We start from the raw sequence: 19,169 nt of genomic DNA on the forward strand, positions 1-19,169 counted from the left end.
TAGATCAGAGAGACTTAAGTGACTTGTCTAACTAACAACGTGGCAGAGCTGTAAAACTAACTCTTGACTCCTGGTGTTGTTTGTTCCCAGTCACACACCACTCCTTAAACATTTACTGAGTGCCTACTGTATTACGCATTCAGTATCCTACTATAGATTATTGCCTACTGTCTTTCCTAATTTTTTTCACTTGACCACTTTTAAAATGGCCTGTAGATCCAGAGTTAAAGAAGAGGGGGCGGGTAGAGATAGTGCAAGCCTGGCGTCAGGCACTGAGTGACGTGACAGCGGTCGCCAGCTGTTCCCGCAGTGGCGATCAAAGAAAGCAGTGACGCCTTCTAATCCAGGAACTGACTCCGGGGAGTGTGTAATACAGTGAGCCAGGGAGGGGCAGGGCTGCGGCTCCGAAAGAGGATGCCTATGGTTTTCCAGTGACCCCACTGCTAGGGCGACTGGAGGAAACTTTTTTTTGTGGAACATGCCTATGCTTTTGGCTTCTGCTGCATTAGTGATCCTGCACCCAAGGCATCCCTCTGTCTTCTCCACCCTGGGTTTATCCTCCTTTCCTGGCCTCCTGCTGCGACTGTCGACACTGAAAGGGACCCTAGTTGCTGGCGTTAGAGACTCCAGCGGCAGCCTTCCACCGCCCCTGGCCTGCTCCGGCGGCCCCAAGATCAGCAGGGTCAAGTTCCTTTGGGGCTGCAGGGAAAGGCCATAGCTTAGATGCTGTCACGCGAGCCCTTCTGGATAGGCACCAGCCAATCCTCATGAGGCATACACGAGCCACAGCCAATCAATGCCCGTCTTATTCTTGAGTACCGCCCGCGTCGGCCCTCTGTCCCTGCCCCCTTTCCGGGTTCCTGTAGTCGCGGCTGTGGTTGCAGCCGCCTCCGCAGCAGAGCCGGCTCTGGGGACTGGCCCCCCTGGCGCTTTTCAGTCTCTCTTGTTGCTTTCACTGAGGATGAGTCCCTGCGCAGCTGTGTGCCCACACCGCGGAGACCAGCGGCGCAGTTTCATCTAGCGACTGGTGAGGGAGGGTTCGGCCAGGCCCGAACAGTGTGGAGCGGGCTCTAGTGACCGCGTCCCATTCAGCCCGGGGGCAGTGGGAGAGTAGTCACCTTCCATAGGGTGCGAGTGACCGTCAATGGCAGTGGCGCGAGTGGATCACAGGGTGGGGACCCAGCGGCGCAGAGACTGTGGGGCTTCGCGCGAGGCGGCACCGGGCAGGCCAAGTGGTCGGGCCTCGGCAGCCGCCTCCCAGCCGCCTGCCTCAGCTAATGAATGGCCTGTTCTCTCGACGTGTTACGTTGCAGTCCTGCCAGACACGCCCTCCAAGGATGTTGCATTGCTAGTGTCGATAGTTGTCCAGTGTCACTTCCCCTTGAGCTTTGGATTTGAAGCCATTCCTGGAGGCGCCCATCCATTCCCTTACCCGCTTCGTGGGGTCACATAGTTTTAATACACGCTAGGGATACTGACTCTGTTTGGGGAAACAGATTGTGAATTTTGAAATGTGAATTACTAGTGCGTGAAAAGGGACTGCTTTTTCCGGGGGGGGAGGGCGGTGTCGGGGAGACAGAATAGAGGCCTTTTGTTCTTGTGTCAGGCAGAACTGTCAAGTTCGAAAAGACTGACTTTCTTTCCAAAGTGAAACACATGAAACTTCAAGTGTGTTAGCAAGACGGGATATTTTTTTTTTTTTTTGCTTACGCTTTGACATAAGGTTTGAAACTCGATATTTATCAGAAATACTGAAAGAATGTGAGTTTTACAAATGAGTTTTCTGTGCCCATAATATGCAAATCTGTATGCTTGCGTAGCACTTCTTGATTTCACTCCTTTTTCTATTTTGAATTCCGTGATTTTCATTTGTTTTTGAAACTGATCTAAGGTAGGTGAAGGCAGAAAGAGCTGTTTTTTAAAAAGAATTATATTACAAAATATTTGCAGAAAACTTTAGTCAAACCAAAGATTATTTCAGGAAATAAAAAAAAAAGACTGTATTCCATTATTAAAAACTTTTTTTTTTTTAACTTGCATTAAGGGCTTTTGGCATGCTAAATTCTATTTAAGGAATTTATTATATTTTAAACCCTTATTGTGCTTCTGGACCATAAAGTTCAGTAGATCACAAATGAATATATACCTACTACGTAAAAGAGTTCAATATTACTTTAATTATTATAAAAGACATTATAATTAGTGCATTATAAATGACATGAAAATTAACATAGTTTCCTATCATAAATAGGACAGTAATTCTTTGCTACATCCAAAGATGTGCCTGTCCCCTAAAATTTGGGCATTTTCTGTATTGTGAAGCTGGGTATTGCACTGATAAAGCATAAAACTGAAGTTTCTGTCTCTTGTAATGAGAATATTTGATATAGCATTAGAATAAGATATATTGCTAAAGCTAAATTACTAAGTTCCTAAGGTAGTAAGTGCTTATGTTTTAAAATTGTTATGTAAACTATTTTTAGGTTTTGAAAGGGTTTTTTTATTCTTTGATTACGAGTCACTGTAATTCGTAGCCTGTAACAGTTATTTTAATTTAATATAGATACAAGTTTATAGGGAAGGTATTTTGGATTTAAAGAGCACTTAAAAAAAATAAACCTACTTTATTGAATGCATACTATGTTTTGTGAGAAGTATTAAATATGGCATTTACCCCCTTCCTGCCCTCTTAAGGAGCTTAAAATCTTTATGTGTAGACAGTGTACGTACTTACAACACAAATTATTGTCATTGTAGGTAAAGATATTTAGCATGAAGAAATTAAGGGACTTGCCCAAGGTTTTAGATAGTAGGAACCCAATTTTTATGACTACAAATAAGGGTAAAATATTCTCCTATACTATTTTACTTCTCATTGAACATTTCCTAAGTGCATTTTGAGAGAGCAGTTTGGGGTGGAGTAGAGTGGGATAGAATCTAGAGTGCTCTTTTCTGTGTGATATTGAATGTTGTTGTTTGCTGCCTCCAAGTTGGCCCCTGACTCATGGTGACATGCTGAACAGAATGAAATGCTGCTCGGTTGTGCGCCATCCCTGTGATGGCTTGTAGATCGGACTGTCGTGATCCATAGGATTTTAATTGGCTGATTTTCAGAAGTAGATTGCCAGGTCTTTCTTCCTAGTTTGTCTTAACCTGGAAGCTCTGCTGACACCTGTTCAGCATTATAGCAACACACAAGCCTGCACCGACAGATGGGTGGTGGCTGCACATGAGGTACATTGACCAGGAATCAAACCTGCGTCTCCCAGATGGAAGGTGAGATTTCTACCACTAAAAAACCACTGCCCCCGTGATACTGAATTGGCCACTTAAACTTCCACATCAATTCTCTCATTGTAAAATAAGACTAATTAGCTTTATAGGGGCAGGCGAAATGAGGATTAAATGAATTCGTTTATATAAAGTGCATGCTTGTCCGTATGAAAGTTCAAAAGATGGTAGGTATTATGTGTGTAAGCCATGGGAGAGTGGCAGCCTTGTAAAGATTTCGGTGAGAAGCATTCCAGGCAGAAAGAACTTTACTATAGTTATGTTATTTTCTGACCTGTATATCAATATGTCCACTCCCCCCTTTTTTTGTCTTAATATTTGTTGAGTGTTTACCATATGAATAAAATTGTCTCATTTAATTTTCAGAACGTCTCAGGAGACAAACAGTTGTTATTTCCTTTTTACAATTAATTAAAGCTTAGAGAAATAAGTCATGTGCCCACGGTTACTTAACTAATTAGTGGTGTAGCTTACTAGCTCAGGTGTTGTGAATCCAGAACTTTAAATGCTAAATAGTGTCCAGGCCTAACTGAGATCCTTTTCCTGAGATCACAAGGCTATTCTTAGCACATGAGACATACGTATTAGTTCATTTTGGTTTTGGACATGTCAGGGAATAGCACAATCAGATTTGTTTTAGGAAGACAGCTGAGCTCTTAAGCAAGGGTAAATAGGATTGTGTGCTGTTGTTGAGGGCCCAGCTTCAATTGGCTAAATGTTTGTGGTCGATCAGTGTTCAAAGTTGAACATTGCCTCTAGCTGGCCATACTCCTCCAATTCAATTTCCTATTATCACTTCATATTTATCATGTATAATCAGACATTTTCAACTTTTTTGTTTATTCCTTTGTTTTGTTTTGTTTTTCTGATTTCTAACGTATTAATCCCTTACTCTTCTTCCTGGCTGCCTTGTAAGCTAAGCCAGAAACTGAGTTATCACCGAGTCTTGTCAACTCAAGATCCTAAATACATCTCTGACTTGCCTACTTTCTTTATCCCCAAAGAACGGCACATATTCTGGTCCATCCTTGTCTATGTATTAGGTCTCACTCCTGTCTTTCTTCCGAATTACTTGGAGTTTTCAGAATGGACTGAGATGATTCCATTGTTTTTATATTTACCATTCTCCCTGCCTGGAATGCCGTCCCACCCAGAATTTAGCAGGGAAACATGTACTCATCTTCTAAGTCCTAGTTTATGCATCTGCTCTAGGAAATCTTCCCTGTACTCCTCTTGTCTTCTTCCCATTCTTGTGCATCACTTGTTTTTCCTTGACCATAGGTTTATAATCATGATATGTTATCATTACTTGCTTAAATAAAGTCAATCTTCTCTACCAAACTGTGACCCTTTGATGCTAGGAACTGTATGCTAGATACTCAATAAATTTTGTTGAATCAATACAGTTGTTTAACTATGTGTTCACCTAAATATTATTCATGAACCTGTATTTTAACATTTTATTTAAAATATTTGAGTCTTACTTATTTTTGTATTCCCAGTGCCTGTGACCCACTGTGGATACACTGGAGAGGCAGTGTGGTGTCGCAGAAGTAACATGGGCTCAGCAGTTATACAGATCTGTGTTGTAATTCTAACTCCTCTTTTATTGGTGGTATGATTTGGGTGGCTGACTTAGCCTCTGTGATGTAAACTACCAGCATGTATTGGGTGCTTAATAAATATTTGCTTTCTTCCCCTTTAATAAGCATTTGTTGAATGCATAAATAAGATTTAGAGTAAGCATTTAGGAAAGATGTGTAGGCAGGAATAGGTTTGGGGATTATGAGTATGTAGATTAGAGTTGGAGCCACGGTGGCGCAGCGATTAAGAGCTTGGCTGCCAATCGAAAGGCTGGCAGTTCAAATCCACCAGCCACTCCTCGGAAACCCTATGGGGCAGTTCTGCTCAGTCCTGTAGGGTCGCTATGAATCTATCAATCGCTAGACGGCAATGGGTTTGTTTCTGGTTTTAGGTTAGAGTTAAAAACATGAAAGGGATTGGAAGTTATCCAGGAAGAATATGACGTAGAAAGGAGAAGAGGACTGAAGAGGTAAATATTGAGAGAAGCCCAACATCTGAAGGTCCGGGGAAAGGATAGTGCCCTATAAAGTAGTGGTGGAAGATAGATCCCATATGTAAATGCTTCAGTGATTCCCTGCCCTTTTAGAATCCCTTTCTAGACGCCTTAGGAGTATGTAGTGTTAATGACTCAAAAGCAGAGGAATCAAATAAGATAAGGACTGAAAGTATCCCTAATTTTTGGCAGTTTGAGAGTCACTGGCAACCTTAGTAAGTATGACTTCATTGGAGGAGTATCCATGGAAACCAGGTAACAGTGGCAATGGTACTCAAACACGAGCCTTGGGATTAAAATTGTTATCTTTTGTTACTGAAAACGTAATAGTAATAAAAGCTATTTGTTGAATGGGTGTTTGGTGCCAGGCACTATGCAAAGCAGTTTACATATATTGAATTTGGCCACCGACTCATGGTGACCCCATGCACAGTGCAGTGAAATGCTACCTGATCCTGCGCCATCCCCATGATTGCGCATCCAACTATTGTGATCCATACGGTTTTCATTAGCTGATTTTGGAAGTAGATTGCCAGGCCTTTCTTCCTAGTTTGTTTTTGGTTAGTAACCGAGTGCTTAACCACTGCACCACCAGGGCTCCTTCTTAATGTGGAAGCTCTGCTGAAACTTTTTCAGTGTTATAGCAACTTGCAAGCTCCACTGACAGATGAGTAGTGGCTGTGCATGAGATGCCTTGGCCAGGAACTGAACCTGGATCTCCTTCATGGAAGGCAAGAATTCTACCACTGAATCACCAGTGCTCCGTTACAAATATTATCTATCTCATTTATCGTTACAGTAAGTCTGGGTGGGGTTGGTGGCATTATCTTCATTTTCAGATGAAGAAATGAGGGTTTGGAAAGGTTATGTAAATTTCAGAGTTACGGAACCCAAGGTCGAGAAGGGAGAGTGTTGACGTGTTGTGGGGTTGTTAACCAATGTCATAAAACAATATGTGTACTAACTGTTTAATGAGAAACTATTTGTTCTGTAAACCTTCATCTAAAGTACAATTAAAAAAAAAAGAGAAAAAGAAGAAAAAAATTAAAAAAAAATTTTACAGTTACATAACTAGTGATAGACAGGGTTATTACATTTGAATCCAGATATGTTGGACTCTGAGAAACCCTAGCTCTTAATCACGTCCATATTTGTGTTCATAGTATTCTGTATGTGCATCTCTCTATATGATAATATGGTATGACTGTTATATTTACTATTCTTTTTATCCTTTAAATGTTTATTTTATATAGTAACAAATTAGGAATTATCTTCTGTTGTGTCTTAATTCTTTTATGTAGGGTTTGAATGATTCACCAATAAGTAGTTTCTTTCAGGTATCATGCATACACTGAAAATACAAAGGTGGCAATATTTTAGAACCTCAAAAAACCTAAACCAAACCCATTGCTGTCAAGTCGATTCTGACTCACAGCGACCCTGTAGGACAGAGTAGAACTGCCCCATAGGGTTTCCTAGGCTATAATCTTTACACGAGCAGACTGCCACATCTTTCTCCTGCAGAATGGTTGGTGAATTCAAACTGCCAGCCTTTTAGTTAGCAGCTGAGCACTTAACCACGGTGCCACCAGGGCTCCTTAGAGCCTCAGAAGAATGAAATTAACTACGTGACTGTTTTCTCATGTATCATGTTTTCAATTTTAACATTTTAAACTACTTGAAGTTTTGGTAACTTTTTTTCTGCTATCAGCTAACTACCAGACACCTTTCTTTATTTTTTGTTCTGGCTCAAATCAACACTTTAAAGATGGTATCTTAGTTATCTAGTGCTGCTATAACAGAAATACCACGAGTGGATGGCTTTAACAAAGAGAAGTTTATTCTCTCACAGTCCAGTAGGCTACAAGTCCGAATTCAGGGTGCCAGCTCCAGGAGAAGTCTTTCTTTCTCTGTCAGCTCTGGAGAAGTCCTCGTCATCAGTCTTCCCTTGTTCTTGAAGCATCTCAGCACAGGAAACTCAGGTCCAAACGACGTGTTCTGCTCCTGGTGCTGTTCTGTTGTTGGTGCAAAGTCTCATGTCTTTCTGCTCACTTCTCTCTTCTGTATCTCAAAAGAGATTGGCTTAAGACACTATCCAATCTTGTAGATCTCATCAGTATAACTGCCACTAATCCATGTCATTAAATCATAGTGATAGAATTTATAACACATAGGGAAATCACATCAGATGACAAAATGGTAGACAATCATGCAATACTGGGAATCATGACCTAGCCAAGTTGACAGATATTTTGGGGAGACACAATTCAATCCATGATAGATGGGGTGATTTTTGATAAGGACTGTTTCAAATTATAAAAATATATAGATTAGTACAGACCTGGAACTACAAAGGATTAGGAGTCATCTAGTTTTGTGTTCTCATTCCAGATGGGGAAATTATAACAGTGAAGAACAGAAAACTAGCTAGATTTCAGACTTCTGCTCTTAGTGTGGTTTGAAGTGGGAGTGGAAAATGCAAATCTGGAGTGTTTCATCTTTATGTCTGATGCACGGAAGTGTCCCCCTTTACATACAGCAGACTTGTGTATGTCCCTCAAAATAGCCTTTTTTACTCTGATTCCTGGAAAGTAGAGTTACTCTTTATGCCATATCCAAAGTATGTATTTTAAAAATGAAATGAAAATAATGTTTTGGAAGTTTAGGTGTATTTTAAAAATGAAATGAAAAAAATGTTTTGGAAATTTAGGTGTATATGGTAATTTGATGGAGCCCTGGTGGTACAGTGGTTAAGAGCTCGGCTGCTAACCAAAAGGTCGACAGTTTGAATCTGCCAGCCACTCCTTAGAAACCCTTATGGGTCAATTCTGTCTTGTCACTGTGAGTAGGAGTCGACTCGATGGCAACAGGTTTGGTTTGGGTTTTTTATGGTAATTTGATAACTTGGAGAAGAGAATTTACATAGAATTTCTACTATAAAAGCTTTAAAAGCTAGACATTATGAATAGATTGACTACTAATTTAAAATCCAGAGTACAAAAATACTGACAGAAAAAGGTAAATCAAAGACAATAAATAAAAAGATGATGAGGTGCTTAGTATAAAGCAGTCCACTCGATATAAAATTTCCAACGTACTGGTAGTTTTCCAGTAGGATGTGAAGAAAGTGAAGAACAGTTTTATCAGCTAGCTGACAAATGATACTTTGTTTCTCCAGTTCTGAATGGGGCAGAGCTGACAGGCAGGATATTGGAAAAAAGGAAACTAGAGGTGCATGTGTGATAAAAGCTGTATGAGTTTTCTACATTTTCCTATGGCCTCTCTAATCAATACATTAGCGTTTGTTTATTTTTTCATAAATTTATTTGTTTTTAATATAGCATCCAAAAAGTGCTCATAGTAAAAAGAAGTCTGTCTTCCACCCCCATCTCTAACCATAGGTACCCTTCTTCAGAGCAACCACTCTTGACCATTTTGTTGTGTATTCTTCTAGACATCTTCCATGTATATTCAGGCATAAAGGTGCATACATATAATTTTTCTCACAAATGTTATTATACTCTCCATCTCTTTTAATGTTTTACAATATATCCTGCAGATTATTTCATGTCAGAAAGTACATAATTTCTTCATTCTTTTTGATAGCTGAATAATATTCCATTGCATGGACATACCATAATTTCTTTAAATAGCTTATTTCCAGGCTTTTCTATTCCAAATGATGTAATGAATGTTTTTGTACATATTGCATTTCACACATGTATGAGGTTGTGATCCATAGGGTTTCCATTATTTGATTTTCAGAAGTACGGTAGAATCACCAGGTCTTTCTTCCTAGTTCATCTTCATCTGGAAGCTCCACTGAAACTTGTTCAGCATCTTAGCAACTTTCAAGCCTCCTCTGACAGATGGGTGGTGGCAATGCATGAGATGCATTGGCCAGGAACTGAACCTGGATTTCCTGCATGGATAACTATAGGATAAAGTCCTACAGTAAAATTGTTTGGGTCAGAATGCATGTGCATTTTACATTTTCTTGAATAGTACTAAATTCCCCGCTGTAGAGCTTGTATCAGTTTAGTATACTTTCACCAGCAATGGATGAGAGTTTCTGTTTCCCCATAGCCTTGTCAACAAATAGTAATATCAACCTTTTTGATCTTTGTCATTCTAGTAGATTTAAACAATTGTATTTCAGTATAGTTTTAATGTGTCTTTCTTTTGAGTGAGGTAAACCTCTTTTCTTTTTAAAAATGTATTTACATTTCTCTTTTTTGGGTGAATGTGGTCATATTCTTTGACTTTTTATTCTGTTGGTCTCATTGATTTGTAGAGACTATATATTAAGATAGATTTTCCTCCTTTTTTGTTTTTAATGTTTTATGTAGTTTTAAAACTGTTTTGAATTTATTATTTATTTTATAACTTTTAGATTTCGTATTATATTTAGGAAGGCCTTTCCTACTTGCAATTGAAAAAACTCCTATGTTTTCATCTAGTCCTTTTATGGTTTCAATTTTTGTCTTTGAGTCTTCTGGAGTTTATGTTGGTGTAAGGTATAAAGTAAGTATCCAAAAAATTTTTTTCTAGGTAGCTACTCAGTTGTTTTAATATCCTTTGTATCATCTCTGATGGGGAAGGACCTTCCATGCAGATAGAACAATGTTAGCACCCTGCCTGGCACTTAGTAGAAACTAAATAATGATAACAGTGTTTGTTATTATTGTGGTGGTGGTGATAGTGGTGATGATGTAGTTTTAGAGGGCAAAGCTTTGGGATGGGGCTAGTATAAAGATGGTAGATTTAAGTTTGTTTATAACTTAAATATAAACATAGCTAGTAGACTGTGAAAATACAGAAGAGAAGGGATGAAGGTTCTGGAAGGGAAGAGGTGGTCTCCAGAGTACAGACACAGAGATTAACCTTAAACATAAGACTGGCGGTAAAGATGTCTGATGTAGTTACAGATAGCATAGATAGGAAGGTGAAAAGTTGATACTTTTTTTTTTTAGATAGGAATTAAGAGCATTTAAATATGGAGGTAGTTGTAAAGGACTTGAGGAGAATTAGAGATAGTTTTTGGTATTTTTTACTTTTTTTTTGAATGAACTCATGTCAGATTTATTACTCATTAATGAGGGAATCAGTGTTTGGGAAAGCTGATTCATCAAGCATTGTGTGGAACTGGGTGTTTGTAAGCATTTTGAGAAAAGAATACTAGAATGAAATTATGATGTTAGATAAAAAACTGGTTACTGGGTTTTCTTCTTTATGAGATGGATACTTACATTACTTTCTCTCTTTTCTCTCCCTTTCTCCTTCCCTTATAGGTCACCGTTGCAATTATGGATATTTAAAAAGATTAGACAGTGTGGAGGGGGAGTTCCCCTCCTCACTCCCCCTTGGTGCTTGACTCTAGGAATAATTTATAAACTGTGGAAAGTTTTAAAAAATATATATTTGATACAAACTTTATAATAGAGCTATTTTTAATTTTTTTGATTTAAGTGCCAAAATAAATTGTACAAAGATAAATAGTTTTATACTATTGCCATGAGGATTTAAATTATAATCCCAAAAAGGCTGTTTATTGTCTATAATTCATCTTGAATAGCACCTTTGTGTCCTGGCATTTTCATTTTTTAAAACTTTGTCTTAGCTGACTATTTTGAAGAAGTAAGCAGCATAAACAATATTAGGATGAATTCTTCTATCCCTGACTGCACATCAAAGTGTCGATCCCTGCAGCATGCTTTGGACATCCTTTCTGTGATAACAAAGGGGAGTGAAGGCCAGATTAAGGCTTTTCTCTCTAGTTATTGTTACAATGCTACAACTATCAAGGATGCCTTTGGCAGGAATGCCCTCCACCTGGTTTCTTCTTGCGGCAAGAAAGGAGTGTTAGATTGGCTTATTGAGAAAGGAGTGGATCCTTTGGTGAAAGACAAGGAGTCAGGATGGACAGCTTTGCACAGAAGCATTTTTTATGGACATATTGACTGTGTTTGGTCTCTGTTGAAGGTAAGTTCATTTTTTTAATTAAAAGTATCTGGTCTTGCAATGCTCTACATTCTACCTTGGTGAGTAGTGTCTCGGGTCTTAAAAGCCTGTGAGCAGCCATCTAAGATACTCCACTGGTCTCATCCCTTCGGGAGCAAGGGAGAATGAAGAGAACAGGATACAAGGAAAAGATTAGTCCGAAGGACTAATTGTCCACAGCTACCAAGGCCTCCACCGGACTGAGTCCAGTACAGCTAGATGGTGCCCGGCTACCACCACTAACTGCTCTGACCAGGATCACAACAGAGGGTTCTGGACAGAGCCGGAGAAGGATGTAGAGCATAATTCTAACTCAGAAAAAGAGACCAGATTTACTGGCCTAGAGGAGACTGGAGAAACCTCGAGAGTATGGCCCCCAGACACCCTTTCAGCTCAGTGGTGATGTTACCTCCGAGGTTCACTGTTCAGCCTGGGAGTAGACAGCCCCGTAAAACCAAATGAGACTAACGAGGTACAGGAGTCGAGTGACAACGGCCAGAAGGCGGAAGGGGACAAGGAAGCTGGTGATAGGGAACCCAAGGTTGAGTAAGGATATTGTTGATGTGTTGTGAGATTGTTAACCATTGTCATAGGGCAACATTTGTAGTAACTGTTAAATGAGAAACTATTTTGTTCTGTAAGCCTTCATCTTAAGTGAGAATAACAGCACAATTGGAAGAGCGTAGTCAAGGTCACTGAACTGTGTATGTAGAAATTTTTGAAACGGTGTATCTTTGGCTATGTGTATTTTCACAAAAAAAAAAAAGTTGAGAATTTAGAGGGTTAATATGTTGTGGGGTTGTTAACCAATGTCATAAAACAACATGTGTACTACTGTTTCATGAGAAACTATTTGTTCTGTAAGCCTTCACCTGAAGTACAATAAAATATAAAAAAAGACAAAACAAAACAAAAAACTATCTGGTCTTGGTTAAGAGCTTGGCTGCTAACCAAAAGGCTGGCAGTTTGAATCCACCAGCTGCTTTTTGGAAACCCTATCGGGCAGTTCTACTCTATCCTATAGGGTTGCTATGAGCTGATGGCAGTGGGTTTGGTTTTGGGTTTTTTGTCAGGCATATGTTTTTCTTAATCTTTTTTCATACAGCCCACTTATTTTCCAAAAAGGATGTAAGTTTCCTGTTATCATTTGTTTGGTATCTTTTACTACTGTAACTCATCTTTGGAATTAAAATCCCATATATTCTTTTTATTTAAACTTTTTATGATATATAATTTTAAACATAGACGACAGTTGACAATATATAATGCACCATTGGTCAATTTTATGTGTACTCCTGCTTGCTTCCCCCATCCCATATTATTTTGAAGCAAATCCCAGGCGTTTTATCATTAAGTCAGTACTGTGTATCTTAATATTTTAAAAAATATGGTTTACTTTTAAATAATTATATCATTAACTACTTTGAAAAGGTAAATTGAACATCAAAAGATGATGTGTGATTTGATTAATATGTTATTTATTGTTTGGCTAGGATAAACTGTTTATAGTTCTAAAAAAAATAATTAGAATCATCTTAAGTCTTATACTAAATAGCCAAATAGCGAAGTGTTTTGAGATAAACCCCAGTGTCATTTTACTAATGAATACAAACAAAAAACTCACTATTAGCTATGAGATTTGAATTTAACAACCTTATTTTGAATGGTTTGTGGAGGACCCAAAGAAGAACAAAACAGTTCCTGTCAGCAAGGAACTTGTAGTCCAGTTGGGGAGCTTATATTCAGTGTCTTCATTTGTTTTTGACTTTTAAAATATTACTTATGTAATACTCTTTATATAGTAACATTTACTAATCAAAGTATTTTTCATTATATATTAATAGTTAAAAATCCTTTATTGGAGCTAAACTGCCTAGGTTTACTATTTAATGAGTCATCTTGGACAAGTTATGAAATTTTAAACCTCAAATGAAGATAATAATAGTACCTTCCTCCCCCCACCCCCCGGAGGGTTAGTGAAGAGAAAACTTATCCTAAGTTTATTAATAAACTGTTAACTATGCCTGTATCTAAAACCTTTTGGTATCTATTTAATTCGCTTTTAATAATCTCTTTTATAGGGAAAGTTATGTTAATAAGAATTAAAGCATCTATCAGCTCCACTCTTACCCTTTCCCACCTCTAAAACCTTGACATTTTCCAGTCTCTGGAAAATTAGGTGATTGCCAATCCTGCAGAGTTTGAGAGGGTCCTTGGGTTTTCTGCTGTCTTAGAAGTTGCCATTTAAGTGTCAGGATTTGGAGCTTCAATTTGAAATGGTTGTGGTCTGACCTGAACTTTGGACCTTCCCTCCCTTTGGTGTTTCATTTCCATCTAAGGATCCTCAATTATCCTCACCATCTTGTTTAAGAGAAGCCAGGAAATCATGCCACGATCACCTTGCCCTTGTTTTGACTGTCATTTATTATTGTCAGAGCCCTACTGATTGGTGATACCCACAAAAACATCTTTTAACCATTTAATATTCTCATGTTGTAAGCTATCTGGATACACTCAGCACATCATTCTTTCCTCTGGCCTTCCAACACTTCTTTAATTAGAAGGACTGCGGTGATAGGAGTCTTCATCTTCATGTTAGTCTCGCTTTTGATGTCATTTGTAGCACTTCAGGTATTAAAGATTGACAGGATGAGACCATATACACATGCACATTTTAAATGAATTTTCATTTGATAAAAACTTTATAGCTATAAATTTTAACTAAGTGCCAAAATAAATTGTATAAAAAATTCACATTGTCAGTTTCCAATTGCCAAAGATATAACACCTTAGCAGAAACTTATCATCTACAAAAAACTGGAGTAGAGACAGCATATCTTATGTAGCTTTTCTCTGGCTCCTTGGTTCCATGACAGGATGCATGGCTGGCAAAGACTGTTCGTGCTTGTGGGGTCCTGTTTTATCCTGTTGCAATGCCATTGTTCTTTTATACCGGGGATTTACTTACATCACTATTCTGGAAGAATTTATTTTCATTTTCCCTGTTGTAAATGGAATAATTTATAGAATCATAAGGTTGTGTGTATTAAATGATAAACTGATCATAAAGTTGTGCGGATTAAATGATATACCAATCGTAAGGTTGTATGTTTTAAATGGTATACTATTTGTAAGGTATTTAGAACAAATGCTTTTTGAACGCCTGTTATGTGCCAGGCAATAATTGAGGTGCTAGGGATATTGCCCACCACATATCTGTCAGTTTGTCATACTGTGCAGCAGTACAGATGCAGCACTGGAAGCACTTACTTATCTTTGCCAAGAAATTTGAAGGACAGCTAACTGGCCAGCTGACTGGAAGAGGTCCATATTCCAAAGAAAGATGATCCAGCTGAATGCGGAAATTATCGAACAATATCATTAATATCATACACAAGTAAAATCTTGCTGGTGATTGTTCAAAAGCAGTTGCAGCAGTACATTGACAGGAAACAGCCAGAAATTCAAGCTGGATTCAGAAGAGGACATGGAACAAGGGATATCATTGCTGATGTCAGATGGTTCATGGCTGAAAGCAGAGAATACCAGAAGGATATTTACCTGTGTTTCATTGACTATGCAAAGGCACTCAACTGTGTGGATCATAACAAATTATAGGTGAAGAGTGGGAATCCCAGAACCCTTGTCATGGTTTGAATTATGTCCCCCAAAAAATGTGTGTATCAATTTGGCTAGGCCATGATTCCTGGTACTGTGTGATTTTCCTGTATGTCGTAAACCTGCCTCTGTGTAATGAGGGAGGATGGGTGGCAGTTGTGTTAGTAAGGCAGGACCTGATCTGCAAGACTGGATTGTGTCCTGAGGCAGTCTCTTGAGATATAAAAGACAGAAGTGAGCAGAGAGACGGGAACCTCGTACTATCAAGAAAGCAGTGCCGGGAGCAGAGCCCGTCCTTTGGACTGGGGTCCCTGTGCTGAGAAGCTCCTAGTCCGGGGTAACACTGATGAGAAGGCTGACAGAGAGAGAAAGAAAGAGAGCTGACGCCCTGAATTTGGACTTTTAGCCTACTTTGACTGTGAGGAAATAAACTTCTCTTTGTTAATACCATCCACTTGTGGTATTTCTGTTATGGCAGCACTAGATGACTAAGACAATCCTTAATTGTGCTCATGAGGAGCCTGTACTTAGACCAAGAGGCAGTCGTTCGGATAGAGCAAGGGGATACTTGCGTGGTTTAAAGTTAGGAAAGGTGTGTGTCAGGATTTTATCTTTTCACCATACTTACTTAATCTGTATGCTGAGCAAATAATCTGAGAAGCTGGACCGTATGAAGAAGAACATGGCATCAGGATTGGAGGAAGACTCATTAACAACTTGAGATATGCAGATGACACAACCTTGCTTGCTGAAAGTGAAGAGGACTTGAAGCACTTACTGATGAAGATCAAAGACTACAACCTTCAGTATGGATTACACCTCAACATAAAGAAAACAAAACACCTCACAACTGGACCAATATGCACCATCATGATAAACGGAGAAAAGATTAAAGTTGTCAAGGATTTCATTTTACTTGGATCCACAATCAATGCCCATGGAAGCAGCAGTCAAGAAATCAAATGATGCACTGCATTGGGCAAATCTACTGCAAAAAACCCCTTTAAAGTGTTAAAAAGCCAAAGATATCACTTTGAGGACTAAGATGTGCCTGACCCAAGCCATGGTGTTTTCAGTTGCCTCATATGCATGTGAAAGCTGGACAATGAATAAGGAAGACGGAAGAATTGATGCCTTTGAATTATGGTGTTGGCAAGAATATTGAATATACCATGGACTGCCAGAAGAACAAACAAATCTGTCTTAGAAGGAGTACAGGAATGCTCATTAGAGGCAAAGATGGGGAGACTTCATCTCACATACTTTGGACGTGTTATGAGGAGGGACCAGTCCCTGGAGAAGGACATCATGCTTGGTAAAGTAGAGGTCAGTGAAAAAGAGGAAGACCCTCAATGAGATGGATTGACACAGTGACTGCAACAGTGGACTCAAGCATAGCAACAATTGTGAGGATGGCACAGGAACAGGGCAGTTGTACATAGGGGTGCTGTGAGTCAGAATCAACTTGACGGTACCTAACAACAACAGCAACAGGGATGTTGGAGTGAACAAGACAGACAAGGTTCCTTCGTTGTTTGAGTTTTCATTGCAGTAGGGGGAAATAGACCAAAACCAAATAATTGAGTAAACAAATAAAGTGCTTAATAAATGTTAGTGTATTAGTGTTCTTTTTGCACACAACAGAAACAAACTATGGTAACATAAGCAAATGTTTAGAGGGCTGTCAGATGCCTTACAGAGTAGAGAACCATGTAAGGAACCAGAACAGCTCAATTAACTGTCAAATTATAAACAAGATGAAACTAAAACAGTGTAACTACTATAGAGAAGGTGGGAACCATTTTGCACACCCCTGATCCCCAATCTCCATCTCTGCCTGATTCTAGCATTAGTCTACTCAAGATTTAAGATTTCTGAAGACAAGCTTTCAGTTGGTTGGCCTTGGATTGCATGTGCACCTCTTACTTAAATTATATTTCTACCAAAGCTGTGTGCCAAAAGAAACTCTGGGTGCTGTTAGGGAGGATGGATGGTAGAAGTCCAATGAAAAAGAAAAAACAAATGACTGCTACTGTTGGTTATTGTTATGTAGTATTAAGTTGTGGTAATTGTATCATTCTTCTTTTTCAGATTTGGCCTGGGGAAATTATTAAACAGATTATAAATATCTCTACCTTAGAAGGTCTTAGATATATAACTCCAGAAAAATTAAGCAATATAATTTCCTATTGCAGAAGCCAAGATAAGCTAATTTCAGAATGTGTATTTTAGATATTAAATGGTATGACTTTTGGTAGCTAGCTGTAAATCATTTAAAAAGAATTGGACAAAAATTAGGACTTTTGTTATAGAATAATGATCTGAAATTTTGTCCCCACCCCTACCCCCTGGGGGTAATTAGATAACAGGACCAGTTGTCTGTTAAAACTGTTCCTAGTTTTCCTAGTTTATGGTGTTAAAACCATGTCATTTGAATATAAGAGCATGTGAATCATGCTGTTTTCTCTAGTAGGAGGTCATTCAACTTAGCTCATAACTAGTTTGGAAAGATAAGTGTATCATGTACTTCCCTTCACCTCTTATTCCAGCCACAGCTGTGGTGACTAGTTCCACACAGGCTTCTAGCAGCTTTATGTAGATGTACTCTGCACCTTGCTGTAGGTGCGTACTGCGTGCCTCTTGTTTTCTGCCCTGGGCTTGGCACTCGAGCATGACCAGCTGAAAGTACAGGAGAGTGAAGCCTCTGAGGAGAGGCTTGGCTAATGGATAATGGGAGCCGGTGGTAAATACTTCCCCCTTTTATCCCTTGTTTGGACAATTACTGTAATATATTTCATAAGGCTACCAGAACATCCTGGCCTACTCGATAACTTGATTCGCTCCCCTGGTCCCTCGCTACTGCTTTCTAGTATGCAAATCTTTGTCTTAGGCTCTGCTTTTTGGGGAAGTCAGTCAAAACAAAGAAAACCACTTTCTGTGTTTCTTAACAGACATTTCCAACAGTATTACCAGTGGTTTGTAGTGGAATAGATAACTGTTGTCAAGGTGACTTCGACTCACGGTGACCTCCTGCATGACAGAATGAAATGTGCCCAGTCCTGCGTCATCCTCACAGTCACAACATGTTTGAGTCCATTGCTGTGACTGTTGTGCCAGTCTGTCTCACCAAGGGTCTCCCTTGCCCTCACTGGCCCTCTGATTCGCCAAACATGAGATCCTTCTTTGCGATTGATCCCTCCTGATGACATGTTCAAAGCAAGTGAATTGAACAGTGTTCTGTTGTCATCTGTAAGATTTTCATTGCCCGATTTTCAGAAGTGGCTCACTAGGCCTTTCTTGCTAGTCTCTTAGGCTGGAAGCTCTGCTGAAATCTGTTTACCATGAGTAACTCTGGTGGTATTTGAATTATCGGTGACATAGCTTCCAGCATTACAGCAACATGCAAGCCACCACGGTATGACATACTGACAGATGAGTAGTGGTTGTAGTGGAATAGTTCTGTCTAAAGTCTGTTTGTTTCTTGTTGTAGACCACTGGCATGAGATGCCCAGGCTTGTAGGCCTCATATTTTTAGGTGCTGTTTAGTAAGCTACCTACTATTTTGGGGATGTTTGAAGAGTTGATCTTTAAATAAATAGGATAGACTATACCTTGGCCTGCCATCTTTAGAGATTAAGACAAACACGTTAGGAAGTGTCAGAGCCCATCATATCTAGGGTGCTGTGAAGGCAAAAATTGTCACAAGTCCTTTATGTGGTTGGGGCTGCTTAGGATGATGAAAATGTATGAAGTCTTACCTGGGTCCAGTTGGTTTATATAAAATTTAGAGCAAAATAATACGTCTGGAAAATAAAGTCCCTAGGGATCTAAGCTTCTAGGATTTAATTTGTCAAATTCATAGCTTGGAACATTCTGCCCTGGAATCTACCTTTCTTACTCTTAAAAAGATCAACTTTAGGTCCTTCCACATGAATTTATTATGCCTGACTTTTTTGAAAGTAGTAGGCAGTGTATAATTTTAAATTTAATAAAATCTTAAGCGATCACTTCTGGTTTTTGTTTAACTGTTAGCTCACTAACTTGGATGTATTTTGCTAATTGACAGCTTTGGGAAACCAGGTGTTGTAACCATCTGGAACACAGTGCAGTTGCAATTGGTCTTAGTTTATTAGAAATCCATTGTTGTGAGGTTAAGACGAGATTCTTTCTTATGTAACCTGGA

At 39.0% G+C, this 19,169-nt stretch overlaps 1 protein-coding gene across 3 annotated transcripts in view; it reads left to right on the forward strand.

Annotated features, from left to right (window-relative positions):
- The first annotated feature begins 850 nt into the window (after positions 1-850).
- IBTK (inhibitor of Bruton tyrosine kinase) overlaps positions 851-19,169 on the forward strand; it is a 106,989-nt gene continuing 88,670 nt past the window's right edge. Inside the window, exons 1-2 of one of the 3 annotated variants that reach the window (XM_004386056.2) lie at positions 851-1,027; positions 10,660-11,350. In XM_004386056.2, coding sequence (XP_004386113.1) covers positions 11,030-11,350 — 321 coding nt within the window. In that variant the 5' untranslated portion in view covers positions 851-1,027; positions 10,660-11,029. The remainder of the gene's footprint in view (positions 1,028-10,659; positions 11,351-19,169) is intronic. The other 2 variants (XM_023740395.1, XM_023740393.1) reach the window with 2 other exon arrangements.

The sequence above is a fragment of the Trichechus manatus genome, unplaced genomic scaffold, assembly GCF_000243295.1.
Source record: "Trichechus manatus latirostris isolate Lorelei unplaced genomic scaffold, TriManLat1.0 scaffold00154, whole genome shotgun sequence".
Lineage (NCBI taxonomy): Eukaryota > Metazoa > Chordata > Mammalia > Sirenia > Trichechidae > Trichechus > Trichechus manatus.